At 41.3% G+C, this 13,483-nt stretch overlaps 1 protein-coding gene across 1 annotated transcript; it reads left to right on the top strand.

The window, feature by feature from the left end:
* The first annotated feature begins 5,722 nt into the window (after window positions 1-5,722).
* Window positions 5,723-8,028, top strand: si:ch1073-429i10.3 (uncharacterized protein LOC100331798 homolog). Its single transcript, XM_060906600.1, has 4 exons — window positions 5,723-5,831; window positions 6,691-6,834; window positions 6,913-7,066; window positions 7,306-8,028. Exons 2-4 carry the CDS (start codon window positions 6,707-6,709, stop codon window positions 7,432-7,434), a joined length of 411 nt encoding a protein of 136 aa, XP_060762583.1. The 5' UTR covers window positions 5,723-5,831; window positions 6,691-6,706; the 3' UTR covers window positions 7,435-8,028.
* The last annotated feature ends 5,455 nt before the right edge of the window (window positions 8,029-13,483 follow it).

Genomic DNA, 13,483 nt, shown 5'->3' with positions numbered 1-13,483 from the left:
GAGAGACCCACCGCCTACTTCAGCGCAGAATAGTGACGTTTGTGACTTGCTGATGACGTGTAAGTCGGATGAATGCGACCTGGCGGTTCAGACTGAAGTCGCATATGAAAAGAGCGGATAGGAATCGGAATTAGGACCACATATCCAAACGGCCTGGGTCGGATTTGAAAAAATCGGATCTGTGTCGTTCATATTGTCAATAAAAGATCGGATACAGGTCACATATGGGCGAAAAGATCGGATTTGAGTCACTTCAGCCTGCAGTGTGAACGTAGCCTTTATCGCTAAGTTTTTGGGCAAGGTGTATCTTGTGTCAAGTAGCCTCTCAAAATGGCAATGAAAAAATGCACAGCAAAACTAAAATATGAAGACGAACATAGGACATTTTTAACAGAGTAGGAGAGTTTATACTTTTTTGTTGAACGTAATGGCAAGCCATTCTGCCTTATATGTCAGTCGTCATTAGCTCATTTCAAAGCTTCCCGCCTCCCTGAATAAGCAAGGAGCCAGATATGCAACACTAATTGAAAACCTGCACGAAAGCTTTGTAACCCGGTTCCGTGATATACAACTGAAAAGGCCACAGATTACGTTCCTCGTCGACCCATTCGATGCGGAGACGGACTGTTTGAAAGCCCTGCTTGTCACAGATGAGGCTGCGGCTGAGTTGGAGATGATCGATCTTCGTGAGGAAGACCAACTGAAACCTGTTTTGAGGGAAGGCACCATTGAGTTTTGGAAAAGTGTGCCATTGGAAAAATACCCGAATGTGAAACGGGCTGCGCTTAAGATACTGTCAATGTTTGGGTCAACATACGTCTGCGAGTCTGTGTTCTCTACCATGAAACGTGAAGTCAAAGCATCGTTCTGTTCTGACTGAAACCCATGTGAAAGAACTGCTTCGAGTGGCAACGACGGAATACAAGCCAGATTTGAAGAGGATTGTTCAAGGCAAGGAATGTCAGAAGTCCCACTAAGCAACATGCATAGTAAGTGCACACAATATTGATTGCTGTAAATGACTGGCCTGTGGTATTAGTACTGACTGAAGGAGTAAATTTCTCTCATGTTGGCGTGTGACATTTACTATTAATCTGGCTGAGCAGAGGTGCGTGAGCGTGTGCGTCTGTGTGAGAGAGAGAGAGAGAGAGAGAGAGCGAGGGGGGCGATGTTCATGTGCATGGTGTGGCTTTTTTTTGGTAATGCCATGAGTCCCACTAAGCAGCATGCATAGTAAGTGCACACAATGTTCATTGTTAAAAATGACTGGCCTCAGCCTGTGGTCTTAGTACTGTAGGAGTAAATATGTTGGTGTGTGACATTTACTATTAATCTGGCTGAGCAGAGGGGTGTGTGTGTGTGTGAGAGAGAGAGGAAGAGATGGGTGATGTTCGTGTGCCCATGTGTATGATGTGGCTCTTTGCGGTAATACAGTAAAAAATGTGGCTCTTGGTCTCCAACTGGTTGGCCACCCCTGTTCTACTTGAACTATTAAAGTAAAACCAGAATACACATCACGTGTTTGTTATAAATATGCACAATTTTAAATAGTAGCCTGCGACTGGGGTTTTCAGTGGAACACAAACCACTTGAAATATTGCAACAAGTTAAAGTTTGAGGTAGATTTGATGTTAACCAATGTCAACAGGTAAGCTTCCCCCAGTAGGCCTAGCAGTTCCTCATGCCATTAACAAGACAACTACTAAATCTGAGATTTATCTGACGCTTTGTGAACTATGTGTGGAACACACAGACAGGCATTTGTAGACAGATAGATCGATCTAGATAGATATGGTCTTTTCACAGGTGTTGGTGAAGTCACATTGGTGAGTGGTAGCAATTCATTTGAATTGTTTGAAGAGTTCCTGGTTAAAAAGTAAGAATACTGAAGGTAAGAATACTAAATTAGACCTATAAGAGATAATTTCACTGATTCCATTTTGTGAATTGCATACATACAGTAACACACACACACATACATACATACATACTTAAATACATCTATACATTCATTCAGAATCCTTGGTTAAAAGGTAAGACTACTAGTAAAGATTTATCTAAGGGTTCATTTCACTGTTTCCAGTTTGTGGTAGGTATTTTTCTAAGTTATAGACATACAATTGGCCTCTGTGACAGTACATGTTGCACCGTGAAGGAGTGCCTTTACGGATCCCGGGTACAGCATGCAGCTGCCACAAGCCAATACCACAGATTTTTGCCACACCCCCACTAGCAGAGAATATTGCGTAATGAATAGTGGTCTCACTTCTCACGGATGTTTGCCTCAATTCACACAAATGCTATGCTTAGAGCCCGCATCAACAGGGCATGAGCATTAGCTGAGAATATTGCGTTGTGGATGTTTGCCTCACTTCTCACGGATGTTTGCCTCACTTCTCACAGATGTTTGCCTCAATTCACAAGGATGTTTGCCTCACTTCACACAAATGCTATGCTTAGAGCCCGCATCAACGGGGCATGAGCATTAGCTGAGAATATTGCGTTGTGGATGTTTGCCTCACTTCTCACGGATGTTTGCCTCACTTCACACAAATGCTATGCTTAGAGCCCGCATCAACGGGGCATGAGCATTAGCTGAGAATATTGCATTGTGGATGTTTGCCTCAATTCACACAAATGCTATGCTTAGAGCCCGCATCAACGGGGCATGAGCATTAGCTGAGAATATTGCGTTGTGGATGTTTGCCTCAATTCACACAAATGCTATGCTTAGAGCCCGCATCAATGGGGCATGAGCATTAGCTGAGAATATTGCGTTGTGGATGTTTGCCTCACTTCTCACGGATGTTTGCCTCACTTCTCACAGATGTTTGCCTCAATTCACAAGGATGTTTGCCTCACTTCACACAAATGCTATGCTTAGAGCCCGCATCAACGGGGCATGAGCATTAGCTGAGAATATTGCGTTGTGGATGTTTGCCTCACTTCTCACGGATGTTTGCCTCACTTCACACAAATGCTATGCTTAGAGCCCGCATCAACGGGGCATGAGCATTAGCTGAGAATATTGCATTGTGGATGTTTGCCTCAATTCACACAAATGCTATGCTTAGAGCCCGCATCAATGGGGCATGAGCATTAGCTGAGAATATTGCGTTGTGGATGTTTGCCTCAATTCACACAAATGCTATGCTTAGAGCCCGCATCAATGGGGCATGAGCATTAGCTGAGAATATTGCATTGTGGATGTTTGCCTCAATTCACACAAATGCTATGCTTAGAGCCCGCATCAATGGGGCATGAGCATTAGCTGAGAATATTGCGTTGTGGATGTTTGCCTCAATTCACACAAATGCTATGCTTAGAGCCCGCATCAATGGGGCATGAGCATTAGCTGAGAATATTGCATTGTGGATGTTTGCCTCAATTCACACAAATGCTATGCTTAGAGCCCGCATCAACGGGGCATGAGCATTAGCTGAGAATATTGCGTTGTGGATATTTGCCTCAATTCACACAAATGCTATGCTTAGAGCCCGCATCAACGGGGCATGAGCATTAGCTGAGAATATTGCGTTGTGGATGTTTGCCTCAATTCACACAAATGCTATGCTTAGAGCCCGCATCAACGGGGCATGAGCATTAGCTGAGAATATTGCGTTGTGGATATTTGCCTCATTTCATATCGGAAATTATCGTTTGGATTCTGTTCAAATGTACTGTGAACAACCTCATTACATGTATTGAATGTTTATGGCAGATAGGTGTTTGCATAAATAAGTAAATTGTTTTCAGATATGCTGAAGTGGGTTTGGTAGTGATCTTTGCTAAATGTTGTTTGAAAGAAAAAAAAATTCCTGTATGTTCAATAGTCCCGTTTATAATATTTGTGCTTTGCTATGTCTTTGTCTGCAATACGTCTAACAAAAGCAGGTAAGTATTTGAATGAATAAATAAATTGTTTTCAGATGCTGAAGTGGTTTTGGTAGTGGTCTTTGCTAAATGTTGTTCAAACTAACACCAGCTAGCAAAAAAAAAACAAAAAACCTTCATGTATGTTCACTTGTCCTGTTTATAATATAATAAATGTGCTTTGCTTGTCCTCGAGAACTGTATTTGTCCACAATGTGTCTAACAAAAGCTTGCTAACTAACAGGGAATGTTCTTTTCCCTGCGAACATTGTCTCCTGGTTTGTCTTGTCTGTCTTGTCCCCACTCATGGCCTGTACCTTGATGCAGTGAGTGGGCTTTCAACTAAACAGGTCTTGCTTTCTGTGCTTAATGTCTGTGATATGTTGTTGGTCTGCCATTGTTTTAACATGTCTAAACGGAAAGATACCATTGTTGCCTTCATCTGGTAAGTGCAACTGGTGATATATTTACCTTTGAACACAACAAACATGATCAAAGCTAATCTCATATCTTAACCCTTTACTGCTGCTGGCAACATTTGAGCAAGCACACTTTGCATTTTCTCTGCGGAAATGCATTCTAGTTTTTATATTATAATCACTGTCTGGTACATTGCTGCCCCTGCCAGGGATGAGGGCAGACTTCAGTGCATCATTCGCTCTGCTGAGAGCCATCTTCAGGACCTGTACGAGTCCAGGAGCCTGAGGAGAGTAGAAAGGATCGTGGCCGACCCCTCTCACCCCAGGCACAAACTTTTTGAATCACTCCCCTCTGGTAGGAGGTTGCGGTCCATTAGAACCAAAACCTCATGCCATAAGGCCAGCTTGTTCCCCACTGCAGTTGCCTCATCAATAAGGCCTGAGACCCCACTGACTCTAAACTCACACTCTCAATCTGTGACATTAATGCACTTTGTCTCTGAACTGCGATTTTAAACATTTCATGGTCATGTCATGCATCTCCATTCTGTGAACTTTTACTGCATTTTATCTCATACTGTACAGCTTCGCTATTTATTTAACCCACTGCACATATTCTCTTCTTCTCACACATTCAGGTCAGGAGTCTTCATCTTCATCCTGTGACCTGTTTTTAGTACATTCCAGGAGGCACTGTACAGTTCTGACTTCAAAACAACCCATGCACAGACTCCTTAAATATGTCAAGTTTTCACATTTGTATATTTTAGATTCTTCTTAATTTTAATTCTATTTATATAACTATTTTTGCCTTTTTTTTTTTTTACTTTCTATCTTTAACTGCTCAAGCACCATCAAAGCAAATTCCTTGTATGTGAGAACGGATTCAGCAATGAAGTCGATTCTGGTTCTGGTTCTTTCATCACTCATTACAGAAAAAAATCTGGTTTATTATTTTCAGTATTTTCGCCACGTATTAATCGGTTCATTGGGTAAACTGTGAATCTGTTTGTTTTATCTCTTTTATAATTATTCCTCATTTGCATTATTTAAAAAAAACCTGAAATAATTTTTTACACTGAACTTTGTGTTAATTTATTTTAGCTTGTTTCACAAATTAAATGTGTCTCTGTGCCTCTTCACTCTTTAGTGATTAAATTATAGCAGATTAATCTCTTTAATTTCACACTAAAATAAAAACTGCACTGTTGCGCGTCCCTGACCGTAGTGCATCATGGGAAAGTCCCGCCATTTTAGATTCAAACCTTCCCTCTCTGGCGCGCTGCTTTTTACACCCGTATTTCCGGTAAACGCTTCATCCTCGGAGAGGATTGGTTTGTGTTTTAATTGACACTAATGCTGCCCAATCAGAGGCCTGCTTGTGAACGCGAAAGCCGACATTACCCTACCGTGAGGGGACGGGGCTTGTCGGAATACGGGTGGTATATAAAAAAGCAACACTTGGAGCGTTACACCGAACCACTAAAAACGACATTCAGGGATAATAACGTCTCTTCTCTTTCCTCCGAAACACGCAAGGTGAGTGTGGGTTTCGTCGTTGTTAGCACAAAAAAAAAAAAAACAATCAAACACCGAATGTGTAATTAGTTATTTTGAGTGTTGACCGTTATTACAGGCTGTGTAAGAGTAAAATAAATCAGTTAAAGTGTAACGTTAGTTTTAAAACGGCGTCGTGTTGAAGCGCAGCTTCGCGCTGCTCCTTTTACACTTCACTAATCTGCTCTCTTCCACTTTAAACATCGCTGAGCGCACACTCCAGCCCAACAGCGGCTCTAAGCATCAGTGAAAGTGTCGGGTAACTGTTTACTTCGTAAAAAGTGTATTTTGCCGACAGATGCCACATTTATCCGCCCGCGCTGCGAACTGCTATTTTAGCTCTTCAGCGTCTCTTCAGTAGCCATTACATCAGGCGTGAAGGGGCGGGGATATGCAAATGCGCAAAGTCTGGGTAACTGTAGATTGCGTGTTCATTTGTTAAGAGATGGGTTTGTCCCGCCTTTTTGTCTGATTGGTTAAAATGTTATAGCAAGCTGTTTGATTGGGTGCGGAGATTGGGCGCGTCGGTTTGCGGCTGAAAATAAATTCTTATACGGTATTTATTTATTTATTTTATTTATTTATTTGCTTACAGTTCCGGCGATGTTTAGGAACTAGACTGACTGCTTGGATAACATGGCGGGATCGGATTGGTGGCTATACAAGGTCTCAACTCTATAAACAAACTTGCTTTTAACTCGATTGAAAGACAGCTACACGTTTAGTGGCTCGGAAAAGTATAATAATGCCGCAGGCCAGCAGTGATCCAGACTCCGGGTCTCCAGAGTGGAAGAAACACAACATGTTGAGAGAGAAGTTTTTGTGTGTGTTTGTGTTTCAGGTGAATTTGAACAGTTATGGCCCGTACAAAGCAGACAGCCCGTAAATCTACAGGGGGGAAAGCTCCCCGCAAACAGCTCGCCACTAAAGCGGCCCGTAAGAGTGCGCCCTCTACAGGAGGGGTGAAGAAACCACACCGTTACAGGTGACGCACATGGCCATGGTTCTTCCCCTGTAGTGCTAATACTGTGTGTTTCATATTAATGTGTGTGTGTGTGTTCAGGCCTGGCACCGTGGCTCTCCGTGAGATTCGACGTTATCAGAAATCCACAGAGCTGCTGATCAGGAAGCTGCCGTTCCAGCGACTCGTCCGAGAAATCGCTCAGGACTTCAAAACTGATCTGCGGTTCCAGAGCGCTGCCATTGGAGCCCTGCAGGTTACCCACACACACACACACTCACACTCGCTCTCGATCTCTCAGTATTTAATGGATACAGACTTAGTGTGTGTGTTACTGAGTGTTTTTGTATTATTGTCTATATAATCAGAACACAGCTCTCACATTTAAGACTTTATTGATCTTGAATGAAGCTGAAGCAGTAAAAAAAAATTTCAAAAATGGCTCTGTTATTAATGTGTGTGTGTGTGTGTGTGTGTGTGTGTGTGTATATACAGGAGGCAAGTGAAGCGTATCTGGTAGGTCTCTTTGAGGACACTAATCTGTGTGCTATCCATGCCAAGCGTGTCACCATCATGCCCAAAGACATCCAGCTGGCACGCCGCATCCGTGGAGAACGTGCTTAACACACGCTATTACAAAAATGTAAACACACTCATATATACACACACACTTTCATATGTCACACAAGGTCTCTGTTGCTCTTTCACCATGTATGTGTCTCTTTCCTCCTGTCGTGTGTGTGATTCGTGAAAACCTCTGAAACACATGGAGGCTCCTGATTGGCTGTAGGTTTTTGGTGTGGGATTGTGGGTAAAATCTGCACCATTGGTGTTTGGGTTATTGGGTGTCTTTAGAAAGCTTCATCACTGGATTGTGTGTGTGTTAGTTACTGAGTGGGTTTTTTTTTTTTATATTTTTGTTTTTATCCCAGTGCAGAAGTGTTTTTCACATTTTTACCAGTTTAAAGCCAAAAATAGAATTTTCATGAATTTTTTTTTTTTGCTCCACTTTATTTTTCGCTCAAAGTGTGACTGATTTCATGAACACACACACACACGTGTTTTAATTTTACATTTGACTTCTTTGAGCTCATGTTTATTAATCAGTGTGTTATTAGCAGGTGACTGCTCAGGTTTTTCTACATTTTTTTTGTATGAAGTGTATCTTGGGGTATTAGATTTTATTTGCGAGATAAATAAAGGAGTTGTTTGTCCTGATCTCTCTGTGTCCATCTCATTTCTGTCTTTTTATATGATGGTGAAAAACAGGCTACGAGTCGGGATGAACAGAATTATTACATGGTTCAGTGAACACACGCCTACTGAAAATTTTCTGTAAAGCTGCTTTGTGAAAACGTCCATTTTAGGGGGGCTTAAGACCCCCTCAAATGTTCCCAAGCCCCCCTATAATTTTCAGTGTTTTTAAAAAAAAATTATGTATAGACACACACACAGGTAGTCGTCGACTTTACGACTGTCTGGTTATGACTGGCAAGTGTTTCCCAGCTGAGTGTACGACAGTTTCCGCCCCAGCTCCCGGAAGCGCCTCTCACCGCGTACAACAGTTTCCGCTCCAGGCACATGCACAGTCAATCTCGCGCTCCCTCGCGCACTCAGTCATACAGTTTCCGCCCCAGCTCCTGGTTTATGAAACGAGCAAATGCTCCCGCCAGCCCGGGCGCTGCAACAGCTGATGATGACGTAAACGACCCACAGCCAAGCACCAGTGATGCCAGCGGTCACTAAATTTTGTATTTTATGTTTTACATTTGTATTTTGGTATGTTTCAAACTAAAATGTTTTCTATTTTTCACACCTGTATTTTTTGTTTTGCACATATTAAACGAATTGTACTGTACGCAGTGTAGTATGCAGTGTTTGACTTCAACCAAATAATGAGCCAAGGTAATGAAATAAGAAAATGTTGATAAAATAAGACTTTAAGATGATTACAATATCATTACACATCATAATATACTTGCGTTCATTTTAGGCCGACTTACGACCAGATCAGTTTACGACCGGTCAGTCGTAACCAAACGCAGTCGTAAGTCGACGACTACCTGTATATGTATGTATGTATATTGAAAATAGTGCAGACTTGCACATAACACAAACCAGCAAGAAAACGAGTCAATGATGTGTCTACAAGTTCTAGCTACGACACGAATAAAATTATGTTTCCCAGCATAGCCAGGTAGGCGGGCATGCGCGGTTCAGGCGGGAGCTGTATGTTATTAGGCCTACTTGCTGTAACGTTACGTTCCTGAGGCCGGCAGAGTTAAGAGAAGAAGAGGACTTAATTCGCAGTGAATGATACAGTGAACAAGAGATTGTAAGTTGATGTCAGTCATTGTTAATTGCTTAATGTTACCTACGTTTATCTCAGGGGAAGAAAATGTGATGTTGTAGGCTACTTGTCCCTTTTACAGTAACATTATGGCAGCTAAATTGAACTTTATGGAAAACGTTAGCCAATACTAGCGTGAACAGTTAAACTCGACAACTTTCTATATTCTGTCCCATCTGTGTATTGGTATGTTCTTCAACTATTGCGAGTGAAAACTAAATGCCATTAGTAGCAGTAGTTATGGCGAGAGAAGATTTAATGTGTCCTTTCAATTCATTGGCTAGATGGATATATGACGATTTTTTAAGAGAGTGAGTGAGGAACAGGAGAGTGATAAGGGAGCTGATGCTGAAGAGGTCTGCGTGATCGAGGTCAGTAAATGTCAACAGAGAAAACAGGGCCGAGTTCAACCAATGCACCATTTTGAGACGGTTTAGCTGCGGTTTGATCTACTACACATTGAGTTTATAAGAATGTAGCTGCGTACTGTGAAATAGTCTCATGTTCATCTTTCCTGTGATGATGTTGTACAACTTAACTTATATTTTGGGCTAAACTAAGTAAGACCAAGTAAGACCTTATTTTTTTTTCTTTGTGTTTTAGCCCATCTCGTAAAGTAGCTCTAGCTAGCACTTAAATAATGAAAGCTGTTTTTGAGATAGGACAGAAATGGTGAGCAAATTTTCTTTCTAAACTTCACTATCAGTTTAAGCTTATGTATTTGTTTGATATCTGGTCTGAGAACTAAGTGTCCCCCAAAGGGTTAAGGTATACTATATTCTCATTTGGCAGAATAAATGTTTGAGAAACATTCATATTTGTCTGTATTGTCAGATTTCACTAGGATTTTGAATGAAGCTCGTTGTAACTAAACTAATTAAATAAAGCACCACACCATTGTGTTGTCTCCTGTTCAGTGCATCAGACTGAAATAAATAGCTTTATTTGGAATATAACCTAATTAATTTTTACCAAATGCACTGATGGAGATATTTGCAAACATCTTTCTTCATAAACATAGCCCCAGCCTCTAATGAACTGATTTACACTTATTTTGTGAATATAAAGAAGATATCCTGAAGACTTAGAAGAGAAATAGCAGGGTAGAAAAAGAAAGTGATCCAGATAACAGATTCTGATAAATGTTCTTCAAATAATGAATAACTGACGAAGCCAATGTAGGAGCAATAAAACATTTTCGGTGTGCGCGCCCATTACCTACTGAACACACTCCTGGGGCTAAGCCCCGCCCATCTCTCAATCCTAGTGACGTCCATGGTCCATTGTTAAAAGTGCTATAGAAATAAAAACAAATAAATTAACACTTTATTAGTATTTAAAGTATTTGCACAAAGCCATGTTTCAACCTGACACACAAACACCAATACCACCACCACCATCATCATCATCATCATCATCATCATCATCAGTGTCTCTGAAATTCAGTGTAACATCAGAATATTCACTCCTGTCCACCAGCACGTTATTGTCCTGTAAATGTTATACAGTTTACTGATAGTGAAATGTTCATTTATTTTGGCAGATAAATTATATTTGGAGTTTTACTGTTCAGGCATCACAGTTACTGGATATTTATTTGTGATATAAAGGGAAAAGTGCATTATAAACATGTCACTGCAAACCTGTCTGTCTCCGCTGTGAGCTGATCAAATAACATGAAATAAAAACTCAATTATATTCTGTACCCTTTTTCATAATTTTTATTAGTTTTGTGGATTTTAAGAACTTTTTAAAAATATTTTTCTCATCCACAGGCAATGCTACGATAATAATGATAATAATTTGGTTGAATCTGACTGAATATATAAACACTGAACACACACTCATGGAAGTGGTTCTGAGAATCAATGAACACAGTGCCAGCGTTGAAGGAGAAATGCCACTGTGGCTCTGTACAAAGCAGCTGATGATTAATTACTGAATAAATCTCAGGGACACAAAGAAAGTCATCCAACTAAAAGGACCTTGGAGGCTTGTTGGGAGAGGGGCAAAGCACAAAAACATGTTTTGGATGAGAAGGCAAGGACAGAGCAGAACAAATGAACGTTCAAGAAGTGTAATTTTGTCTGACTGTGCTGAGACCAGAAGGTCTGCTGCAGAATGTTTGTGTGGATGCAGAATTACTGAATATTAATCACAGAAATAAAACTACAGTGATGACATACAGCTTTTCACTGACGGATCAAAGGATCCACTGACAGGAGCAGCAGAGGAGATTCCCGATCTCCAGAGAATGTCAGGTCATTTCAGTGTTTGTGCTGCTGAGTTATTTGCAGTTCTGTTGGTATTTGTGTGTGTGTGTGTGTGTGTGTGTGTGTGTGTGTGTGTGTGTGTGTGTGTGTGTGTGAGCAAGTAAAATTCCCATCTGTAGTGCCAGTGTTGTAGTCAAGTTACGAGTCCAGTCTCGAGTCCCCAGTGTTCAAGTCCGAGTTGAGTCCAAGAACAAGACTCTAACTGCACCATCTGACAGTGGATGTTGCTGCCTTTATGTGAAACCATTTACAGCATGTGTGAGAGTCCGCATGGCACGCGTGATGTCCAGACTGCGCCCAAGAGTCTATCTGATGCACACGCCAAGGTGTGCAGGTGTGACACTCTTACATGAAATTTGTACAAAAATTAATGTAAGTATAAATATCTTATGGCAAATTATTATGCCATGTTACAAAAAATAAAGAAAAAATCCGAGTCCTCATTTCCAATTTACAAGTCCGAATGCAGTTAATGTCCGAGTCCAAGTTTGAATCATCAGTAGGCCTACTCAAGTCCAAGTCAAGTCATGAGTCCTTAAAATTAGAGCATGAGTCAGACTCGAGTACTACAAGCCTGTGTAGTGTTTCAGTGTCAGCACTGTCCAGCATTAAAACAGGATCAACCAGGAATCACCGAGACCTAATATATGGACTAACCCTAATATACGCCAAATTTACATCGGATCCCGCTAATTAGATCTACCCAGGTAGGAATTGTGTGATCTCTAAATTCCCACATGCCGTCGACACCATGCCTACTCGAGGACAAAAACAACTAAATGATGAGGACGTAGTCACTCTTGGTACTCTGAGAGAAATGCTAGATCAACAAAGGGCAAAATATGAGGACCTGTTGATGAGACAACAATCCACCATTCAGTCTTTCATCGCAACAGTATTGGATTCTAACAACAAAAGAATGGACAGTCTCATCTGCGAGGTGCAGGAAATAAAGGGCAGTTTACAATTCTCCCAGGCGGAAATCCAAGACGGTAAAGCAAAACAACATGACCAGAGCCACAATATCAAGGAAGTTGAGACGAAAATAGATCGTCTAGGAGCTGACATCAACACGATCCTTCATAAATCCGATTACTTGGAGAACCAGTCTCGTCGTAATAACATTCTGATCGACGGCGTCCCTGACAACAAACAAGAGAACTGGTACCAATGTGAAGAGAAAATCAGAGAAATCCTCAAGGACAAACTCAAGCTCGACCCACTTAAGATTGAAATCGAACGTTCTCATCGTAATGGAGAATTCCAGGAAGACGTCCGGCCACGACCCATTGTTGCGAAACTTCTCTGATACAAAGACAAAGAAACCATCATGCAGAGAGCAAAGTACCTCAAAGGATCGAACATCTACATCAATGAAGACTTTTCGGAAGCAGTACGCCAAAAGAGGAAAGAACTCCTACCGGAAATGCGGGCAGCAAGAGAGAGAGGAAACGTGGCATACTTTCGGTACGATCGGCTGGTCGTGCACCCACCGAGAGACACACCAAGGAGGGCCAACACATGTAGAAACCAGACTCGACTAAGTCATCACCGGTAATCAAACCTCATGAACTCCACTACCGAACAACAGCCATCTCTACCTTCAAAATCAAGTAACAGTGACTTAAGTACTTTAGTTTTTAACCCCTTTGACTTAAATGAAAATGTTTGTGAATCATACTTTTCATCTCTCGGCCCTGATTTAAATTTCTTTAATAACTACTATAGTTCTTCTAAGAGCACCTCACAGTATTACAACACTGACTCGTTCATCAATACATGCAAATCGAGAAAAAGCAATTCTCTCTCTCAGTTTCATTTAAATGTAAGGAGCCTTCCACGCCACTTCGAGGAGCTCAATGAATACCTATACTCTATAAAACATAGGTTCTCAGTAATTGCTCTCACAGAGAATTGGCTAACTGAAAATTCAATCCACAATTATAACATTGCACTCGCAACCACCTGAGGGGGGTTCAATCATGTGAAGCAGGGTGTTCTTGATGGCAAAGCCAACTCAATGTTCTCTAGGGTCTTCTGTGCCTTTTCC

The sequence above is a fragment of the Neoarius graeffei genome, chromosome 23 (genome assembly GCF_027579695.1).
Source record: "Neoarius graeffei isolate fNeoGra1 chromosome 23, fNeoGra1.pri, whole genome shotgun sequence".
NCBI classification, from domain to species: domain Eukaryota; kingdom Metazoa; phylum Chordata; class Actinopteri; order Siluriformes; family Ariidae; genus Neoarius; species Neoarius graeffei.
This window is presented reverse-complemented; position numbering and strand designations above follow the sequence as displayed.

Bases quoted from the DNA above. Each gene is read 5' to 3' on its own strand.
- si:ch1073-429i10.3 (XM_060906600.1), top strand. From the start codon at position 6,707: ATGGCCCGTACAAAGCAGACAGCCCGTAAATCTACAGGGGGGAAAGCT. The intron at 6,835-6,912 runs GTGACGCACATG...GTGTGTGTTCAG, and splicing joins AAGAAACCACACCGTTACAG to GCCTGGCACCGTGGCTCTCC. The intron at 7,067-7,305 runs GTTACCCACACA...GTGTATATACAG, and splicing joins CTGCCATTGGAGCCCTGCAG to GAGGCAAGTGAAGCGTATCT.